The sequence below is a fragment of the Colletes gigas genome, unplaced genomic scaffold, assembly GCF_013123115.1.
Source record: "Colletes gigas isolate AHSC1104 unplaced genomic scaffold, ASM1312311v1 Colletes_gigas_Sc00056, whole genome shotgun sequence".
In the NCBI taxonomy this organism is placed as follows: domain Eukaryota; kingdom Metazoa; phylum Arthropoda; class Insecta; order Hymenoptera; family Colletidae; genus Colletes; species Colletes gigas.
Genome location: NW_025106685.1, coordinates 443632 through 453477, shown reverse-complemented (window position 1 = coordinate 453477; position 9846 = coordinate 443632). Strand labels below are relative to the sequence as shown.

The following is a 9846-nucleotide window of genomic DNA, read 5'->3' as shown; positions in this document are numbered from 1 at the left end:
TTACATCTACACCATGCCAAACTTTTTTAGATTAAAATATAAAGGATTGAGAACTCACTGAAAATTATTGTGAATTTAATAGACATTTTCTTCTACAATTTAGCTTTGTTAAAATAATCTCTCCAGTATATCCTTCGCCAACCGGATAACTGTTTAAGGGGGGGAAATAATGTAGCGGTTTGTTGTATTGAGAAAGTGAGTAAGCAACATAGCAGGAGAAAAGGGATCTGCTGAGATGGTTAATCGAGAAACGTATATACAGGGCGTTCGGCTACTTCTGGGGAAAAACTTAATGGGCTTCTAAAGGCCAAAATAGGACAAAAATCAAAATATTAATTTGTTGATTGAGGCCTCGTTAAAAAGTTATTAACGTTTAAAGTTCCGCCTGTAGAACGGCAATCTGCGAACAGCGCGTGCGTGCGTGCGATAGTGGTTCTCTGTCTGTAAGGCTGTTGATACGTTAGTAAGTAGAGTTTCCCATGCTGAGTGAGAACCTCTATCACGTGCACGCATCTATTCGCAGATTATCACTCTACAAATTGGTCTTCTTGATTTTTGTCTTATTTTGGCTTTTACAATCTTCCATTAAAATTTTTCTCAGAGGTAGCCGACCACCCTGTATAGGAATTGGTGGGCGATCGAGTACTCGTGAGAGAGCATAGTCCTCTGTTGGCGAATGCGAGAATGTATCACCACAATATGCACTGGTTGATTCGTTTGCTTACATGCTTACATGCCAGTAAAATAATATTAACTGCCATGTTATCAAAGGACGCCCAAGGAGCACGCAATAAGGATTACAGACGATATCGTTTGAACCACGAGTGAAAATATTCGCGAATGTAGATATTATGTATATACTGTTTGTTTTCTCTGATCTATACATAAATACATTAAGAACAGAACCCAAAAAAATTTGTAGAATTAAGTAGCGATGTAAATGCTCTATTAAGAAATTATTAAAAAGATATTAAATTGTAAGTTATATGAAATAATTTTAACTGTACATTATAAGTTTAACTGTACCTACATTATACATATATTGCTTAGTTATAAAATGTATATATTAAATAGTATGTAGATGTTCTAAATTATTAGACCGATGGTTCATCAGAAATCAAAGACTCAAAAATTATTGGAAGCTAGAAGCCTACGTCTATTATACTACATAAGAAAGAATCAATATCTCAAACGATAACAAAATGGCGGTACGCTGAAGATCACTATGTGCTCTGTTTTTGACTTCCTTGCGTTTTGAAATATCTCAATTCAGTTTTAATTTCTAGAAAATGAAGTTTTGAATTTGCAGAAAGAAAGACAACAGGAGTGTTCTCGATATGTTTTCAGTAATTCTGTATTTTACATAAAAATTGATTAAAGAATCATGTTTTCGATCAAAAATTACCGCAAATTTTCATTAAGTTATAAAATATTGATATTTATATCTTACTATATAAAAAATATATACATATATTATTGTTACGACGAGAAATAACAATTACGATTTATTCTGTATTGCAGCGTAACAGTAAATTCATAAAGCCAGCGGATGTAGAGTCAGACCTTTCATACAATCAAGTTTTGCCTATAATCAAGTGCCATTAAGACGGGTATTTAATTATTAAATTCATTCAAATCTGCATGACCCTCCACATCGAGGCGTTCTATGACTTTATTACCTGCAATAACATCGAAAACCAGTGCCAGATGTTTTATGGGGAGTCAGGGAAAATTATTAAAAATAACCGTTACATGCCACCTCCCACCGATCAACTTCGCCTCCAAACTGATTGGCCAGTACATTGGCAATTTTTGACCAATCTAAGACCGATGCTGCCTCCCATGGCCTTGGGTACGCCCATGGCGAGGTTAGCTTCTGTGATGTCTTTGGGAAAGGGCACGTAACAATACTCACTGTTTCTATATGTATAGTTATTTACTTAACAGCACGATTCAAAACCTGACAGACCATGCTGGACTCACTACCCATGACATACTGATCAATACCGATTCCCCGGCCGTCTCGCTCCCGTATCCCATACCGTGCCGGTAACTACCGCATCTTCTTTACCATCCATACATTACAATTTCCTCCCTCTCTTTTTTATTTTCCTTTAGCCGTTCGGAGCGACGCAATGTACCCTGTGACTCTTTCGCAGTACTCATATTCTCCGGTATAGTCTCGGACGTGTCATTATTTTCATTAACTCTAATAATTTGGTCTACATGACGCTTCCAGATTTTACCCGTTGATGTTTTTACCTCAAACGTTACCGGTGACAATTGCTTTACTATAGTCCCCTCCGCACGCTTTGTATTACGCACAGAGAAGTCGTCTACCATTACTGTGTCACCCTTTTTGAAATGTACCTTACGGCTGCCTTTCTTACGTGTTACTTGCGCAAGTTGTTTATCAGCTACATCATCTCTTACGCTAGGTCTTAGTAAGTCAAATCGCGTTCTTAACTCCCGTTTGTACATCATGAACGCGGGCGTTCTACCTGTAGTACAATGTTCCGTGGACCGGTAATCAAATAGAAAAAGATTGATAGCATACTCAAGTGGCTTACCACTTCGAACAATCTTATCGACCTTGTCTTTAAATGTCTCAACGAAATTTTCCGCTGCACCGTTCGTCGCCGGATGATGTGGAGGTGTGAAACTCTGTTTAATACCGTTGTCTCGACAGAACTTTTGAAATTCTTCACTTTTATATTGGGTGCCGTTGTCTGTAACTAAATGTCTTGGTAAGCCGAAGCGAACTAAAATTTTCTTGAATACCTCTATTACTCGCGGTGCCGTGGTACTTTTACCCATATCAATAATTTCCGGCCATTTAGAATAAGCATCTATAACTAACATAAACATACGTCCATGAAACGGACCTAAGAAATCTGAGTGTATTCTACTCCAACATTTATCGGGGTACGGCCATGGCGTCAACGGCACGCTCGCCGGTTTCTTTCGCTCTTGCACACATACCTTACATGAAGCCGCGATCTTTTCGATATCACTGTCTATGTTCGGCCACCACACATACGATCTCGCCACCATCTTCATTTTCACTATGCCAAAGTGTGATGCATGAAGTTCACGTAACACTTTTTCCCGCACTGACACTGGCACCACAATTCTATATCCCCACAATAAACATCCTTTTTCAACACTATATTCGTCTCGCTTCGTGTAGTACTTCTTTTCTATTTCATTCATATCGTTCATGCTGGGCCATGACCCGTTTACATACCGTACTATTTTACTGAGTACCTGATCACGCTTCGTTTCTTTTACAATTTCTGCCGCGTTTACTGTATCTAATGTTTCCTCTACATAATTTATTGTTGTAAATTCGTTGCCAAATACTGGAATCGTGTCATTGATTGGAAGGCGTGACAGTGCGTCACAATTACCGTTTTTCTCTGATTTAACATATTCCATTTTGTAAGAAAACCTTGATAAAAAATATGCCCATCTTTGCAATCGACTTGCCGTCGTTAATGGGATCTCTTGCTTTGGACCAAATATAAAAACCAGCGGTTTATGATCCGTCCTTAATGTTATTTCTTTACCGTAAATGTAATTATAAAATTTTTTAAATCCATACACTATTGCATTTGCCTCCTTATCAATGATAGCGCGACTCCTCTCCTTCTCGGGAATAATCTTTGATGCAAATGCTATCGGTCTTTCGGTACCGTCTCTATATCTATGGGAAAGTATCGCTCCTAACCCGTATGCCGACGCATCGCATGACAAAATAATATCTTCTTTCGGATCAAAATGCGCTAATACTCGCGGTGATACTATTTCCGATTTGACCTCTTTAAACGCTTGTTCGCATTCTTTCGTCCATTTATACTCGCCATTCTTCGCACATTCATAAAGTGGTTTTAACTTTTCCGCTCTGTTTGGCAAAAATCTCGCATAATAGGTAATTAACCCCAGAAATGAATCTAATTGTTTTTTATTCACGGGTGTCGGTGCCTCGATCATTGCTTTTACTTTCGTTTCCGACTTATGTAACCCGTTTTTATCAATGACAAATCCCAGAATATCTAATCTTTCTTTAAACACTTCACATTTATTTAGATTTACTTTAAATCCGCTGTCTTCGAGTCGCGTAAACACCTTGTAAAGTGTTTGTAGGTGCTCTTTATCGTCTCTTCCGGTGCAAAATATGTTGTCTAGGTAAGGAATTACTCCGTCAATTCCTGCCAAACATTGCTCAATTTTCCTTTGAAAATCCCCCGGGCCCGACGCCACTCCTTCTGTCATTTTTGTATACCGATATAAACCCTTGTGCGTTATTATCGTTAAATAATCTCTACTACTTTCCTCTACCGGAATCTGCATATACGCATGCTCTAAATCGATTTGCGAAAATTTTTTCCCATTCCTCAATGCCAAAAAAATCTCATCAATCAGTGGAATAGGATGCCTGTCTTTTACTAGTTGCGGATTTAACGTCAATTTAAAATTACCACAAATTCTCACGGACCCGTCTGATTTAATTACCGGTACTATTGGTGTAGCCCACTCACTAACGTCTACTTTCTCGAGATGTTGCAGCTTTACTAATCTATTAATTTCATCTTCGACCTTATTCGTTAGCGCAAATGGTAAATGTCTCGCCTTGAGCGCTACTGGTTGGGCATTTTCTTTTAGCGTTAGCTTAAGCATCCCTTTATTGTATAATCCCGGTCCTTTTCCGAACAACTTTGGAAATTTGAGCACAAAATCTTTTGTCATATCTATTAATTCTATTTTATTACAGCCAATCCCTCTTTCGTTACAATTAAACTTTAATGGCCACATTCCGAACACTTTAAGCCACTCTCTACCAATCAGAATTGGACCCCTTTCTTTCATTACTATCATTCTTAATAAAGCTTTCTTATCTCCAACCTTTACGTTTAAATTCTGTAACTCTCCCACCTGCTCAAGCGGAACCTTACCATATGCTTTCAATGGCCTATACGTGGCCTTCACTCCTAGCGATGGAAACATTCTGTCTTTATCGTACTTTGAAATGATCGCCGCGTACGATCCTGTGTCAACTTCCATTTTTACCTTGATATCATTAATTATTACATTTACATACATAGGATCTGCTTTTAATTCATTGCTTATACTACCTATATTACCGACAATTGATTCCCATTCCTCCCTCTTGTTGTCTCCTCGGACCATGAAGAAGTCATCGGACGTGCTCTCCCTTCGTTGGTGCCCTTCCGCCTCGTCCTCTTGCTTTAGGTGCTGTAGCCGCGATCTGCAAACTGTTGCTAGATGCCCTCTCCTCTTGCAAGTATTGCACGTTCTATGGCGGTGGAAGCAATCTCGTGCCCAGTGATTGGTCTTACCGCAACAATAACACGAACCTTGTCTTAAATGCTGAGCGTTCAGTTTCCCCTTGTTTGGCTCGTCGTTTGGACCTTCCTTTCTTTTGTTAACTAGTGCTGTACTCTTGTATCGCTGTCCTTGTCTACTTCCACGTATGGCACCTCTTCCTCTCGCACTTGGATAGAATGGTCGTCTCTCTGTCTTTGTATTCGACTGGATCATGTTTACTGTCGATTTCGATGGCTCCTCAGTTGTTTTATCCGTTGTTACTGCGTTTCTCTCTGCCGCTTCTAATGCCGTGGCTATCTTGTATGCCAAGTCGTATGTTAATTTTTCCTCTCTGAATAAAGCCTTTTTTGTCTCATGATCTTTTAGACCACACACAAACTGGTCCCGTAGTGCTACTTTTGTCTCTACAAAGGGTATAGCCGAATAAGGGGGTCAAATGTGCCCCCAAACCGAATGGAACGAGCCACGGGTCATTCGATAGCAAAAAAAAATAACCCCTGTGTGCAAATTTTTAACTTGAAATCTCGACCGTGGGGGTAGTAATGGGGTGAAAACGAAAATCATGTTTTTGAATTATTTCTCTTGACCTATTGAGTAAAAAAATGTAAAAAAATTCAGAGACATTTCGGGTACCGGGGCACATACTTTGGGAGATTTTCAGATTTTTTGATTGAAGAACCAGGTAGTGAAAAATAAAAAACAGCAAAAAATGCCGAAAAATGCCGATTACGTATTGAAGGAGGCCCGGAACTACTTTTATACTTTTACAGTAAACAGGTATTACTATTACTATTACTCTCAATTTTTTTCAGATTTTTCATTTTGGTGCGCCGCAGTGAAAAAAAATAAAAACCGAGTTTTTCCTCGTTTTCTGCGTATTAGAGTAACTTACACGTTGAATTTTTATGCATCCTTCAATATATAAGTGTTTTGTAGACTGTTTAATGTTTCTACACTAAGCAGAATTACATAACAATTGAAACAAATAAAATAAAGCCAACCATTGGGTGTATATATCCTAGAAAATCAACGATATTTTCAACGGCGTCGATGGCGCAGCGTTAGAGTGTCCGACTGCTGAACCGCTGGAAGTTTTTTTACCGTAGGTTCGAGTCTCTCTTCTGGACTTAGTATTTTTTTTTCTTCATTATTTTTTTTTTCAAATTCTAACTATATAACAATGCTTTATATTTATTTATAAATGTTCTGATAGTATTTTACAAATATTTTAACCTGAAATATGTATAAATATAGTCTTGGAGTGTTTTTTGCGTTTTTATTTTTTTTGTCAACCACGATTATTGTTTAACATCTCTTACACTGAAATTAATGTGAAATGTTAGTTTTCAAATCTCTTACCTTTGACTATTGTGAATGGATCGGAGCAGAAGATTGTATATTGGATTACTATTACTTCTTCTCGCCCTTCGATCAAGCAGATCTTTCCTTCTCGTTCTCTTTCTTTGATAAATATGAATGTTTGCTGCGGCTTTAGTATCTAACGTAGACATGTAAGGGCCATTCCACGCCAAATCTATTAACCCACTCTCTGCCAATGATACTTTTTTCTAATAAACCCATTTTTAAGTACCAGTTTGATCGTTTCATGCTTATTTTTGAATGAAGTATCATTGCTCGATGGAAACCACGGGGAAAAATGATTAATTGTCCTACCTGCGTTACGAAGGAAATAAAGGTTCGTTGGGTGAGGGCCCAGACCGTTCAGGTCAATGGGTGATTGTCGCGTTCGGGTTTCACAATGTATTTTTTAATTACTCAGTTCAAGCTACTGTATGCGATGGGATTTATACATAATTACTTGGCATGGTCCGTAGAGGTTGGTCCTACAAGTGTTTTCATTATCTTTAAAACCAGCAGTAAGGAAAGGATAATAACCCTTACATGTCTACGTTAGATACTAAAGCCGCAGCAAACATTCATATTTATCAAAGAAAGAGAACGAGAAGGAAAGATCTGCTTGATCGAAGGGCGAGAAGAAGTAATAGTAATCCAATATACAATCTTCTGCTCCGATCCATTCACAATAGTCAAAGGTAAGAGATTTGAAAACTAACATTTCACATTAATTTCAGTGTAAGAGATGTTAAACAATAATCGTGGTTGACAAAAAAAATAAAAACGCAAAAAACACTCCAAGACTATATTTATACATATTTCAGGTTAAAATATTTGTAAAATACTATCAGAACATTTATAAATAAATATAAAGCATTGTTATATAGTTAGAATTTGAAAAAAAAAATAATGAAGAAAAAAAAATACTAAGTCCAGAAGAGAGACTCGAACCTACGGTAAAAAAACTTCCAGCGGTTCAGCAGTCGGACAATCTAACGCTGCGCCATCGACGCCGTTGAAAATATCGTTGATTTTTTAGGATATATAGACCCAATGGTTGGCTTTATTTTATTTGTTTCAATTGTTATGTAATTCTGCTTAGTGTAGAAACATTAAACAGTCTACAAAACACTTATATATTGAAGGATGCATAAAAATTCAACGTGTAAGTTACTCTAATACGCAGAAAACGAGGAAAAACTCGGTTTTTATTTTTTTTCACTGCGGCGCACCAAAATGAAAAATCTGAAAAAAATTGAGAGTAATAGTAATAGTAATACCTGTTTACTGTAAAAGTATAAAAGTAGTTCCGGGCCTCCTTCAATACGTAATCGGCATTTTTCGGCATTTTTTGCTGTTTTTTATTTTTCACTACCTGGTTCTTCAATCAAAAAATCTGAAAATCTCCCAAAGTATATGCCCCGGTACCCGAAATGTCTCTGAATTTTTTTACATTTTTTTACTCAATAGGTCAAGAGAAATAATTCAAAAACATGATTTTCGTTTTCACCCCATTACTACCCCCACGGTCGAGATTTCAAGTTAAAAATTTGCACACAGGGGTTATTTTTTTTTTGCTATCGAATGACCCGTGGCTCGTTCCATTCGGTTTGGGGGCACATTTGACCCCCTTATTCGGCTATACCCTTTGCAATTTATTGACAACCTCTTCAACCTTGCCGCAAAATCTGCCACCGATTCTGTCATTGCTTGTTGCGCTTGATAAAATGTGTATCTTTCCATCGTTTCAGACGGCTTTGGATTTAGATGATTACCAATCAGTTTGACTAACTCTTCGAAGGTCTTTGTACTTGGCTTATCTGGCGCGCATAAATCCCGTACGAGTTTATATGTATCAGCACTTATTTTTGTCAATAAAACTGCGGCCCGCTTTTCTGTTTTCACATCATTCGCTACAAAATACAATTCTAATCTCTCCGCGTATGTTTCCCAATCATCTTTACCTAACTGGAATTCTAGCTTCGCATTATTATTGCCGTTGCCCTCTGCCATTGTGTGAATCACTTCCGATTCTCCGTTGTTATCGATTACTTCGCCTCGCGATTCCTTATTGCCGGTTTCCTTGTTTACGTCGCTAACATGGGTACGTAAAATTCTACGCAATTCATTTATTCCGCACTTTTCGTCGTATTCCAATCCTAACGAAGCTAGGATCTTAATTATTTGTGGCTTATTCAATAAATATATCCACGACGTTTTTGTATAATCAATTTTCTCATTTACGCCAGACATCCGTTAAACATTCTTATATTCGTTTTACCTACTTTATCATCTACTTGTATCTTGCTATTGTCCAACGTACCAAATTTTACTGCTGATCCTGCGATCTTCTATTTACAGTCCGGCCTTTCTTCTACGCAGCGAACACTTTTACTTGTTTATCGTGCTTCCGTTTACACGTGGATACACTTATGGCGTGTGCTATTTCAGTTTTCCGTGAAAACTTGTTCGTTTATCCTCGTCGCCAAAATTGTGATGTCTTTGGGAAAGGGCACGTAACAATACTCACTGTTTCTATATGTATAGTTATTTACTTAACAGCACGATTCAAAACCTGACAGACCATGCTGGACTCACTACCCATGACATACTGATCAATACCGATTCCCCGGCCGTCTCGCTCCCGTATCCCATACCGTGCCGGTAACTACCGCATCTTCTTTACCATCCATACATTACAGCTTCTTAGGCAGCCTTGGCCCAGAGACCAGATCAAAATTGACTCTTAAATACCACTCATCAATAGTATATTCAAGACTTTGTACATTTCGGCTATCCGACGTAGAATAAATTGTTATTGCTTGTTACAAGATTCTACTGATTATGATTCAAGTTTTTTCCTTCCGTATCCCACAAATATTCACTCGTCATTAACGTTGACGTGTGAAGTTGAGCATATCAGAAAGTTTCTTTCACCAAATTATTTTGCTCAACCCCTCAACAATTATACATATATGAAATGGGCGATCGAGGAAAGAACATTGTGTAAGTGTAAGGTATGGACATTGCTCATTGAGCATTAATTATCGTTAGAAATAAAATAACATGTAATACTGCAAGGCAACTAAATGCTAATATTTTAAATTAATTGAATGTTTCTTACTTTTATGTTAACAAATT

At 37.7% G+C, this 9846-nt stretch overlaps 1 protein-coding gene across 1 annotated transcript; it reads right to left on the bottom strand.

Annotated features, from left to right (window-relative positions):
• Window positions 1-1614: 1614 nt before the first annotated feature.
• Window positions 1615-8718, bottom strand: LOC122403510 (uncharacterized protein K02A2.6-like). Its single transcript, XM_043407062.1, has 4 exons — window positions 8351-8718; window positions 2142-5680; window positions 1753-1920; window positions 1615-1679 (listed from the first exon to the last, which is right to left on the bottom strand). The coding sequence occupies exons 1-4, from the start codon at window positions 8716-8718 to the stop codon at window positions 1615-1617; spliced, it is 4140 nt and encodes a 1379-aa protein (XP_043262997.1).
• Window positions 8719-9846: the final 1128 nt, after the last annotated feature.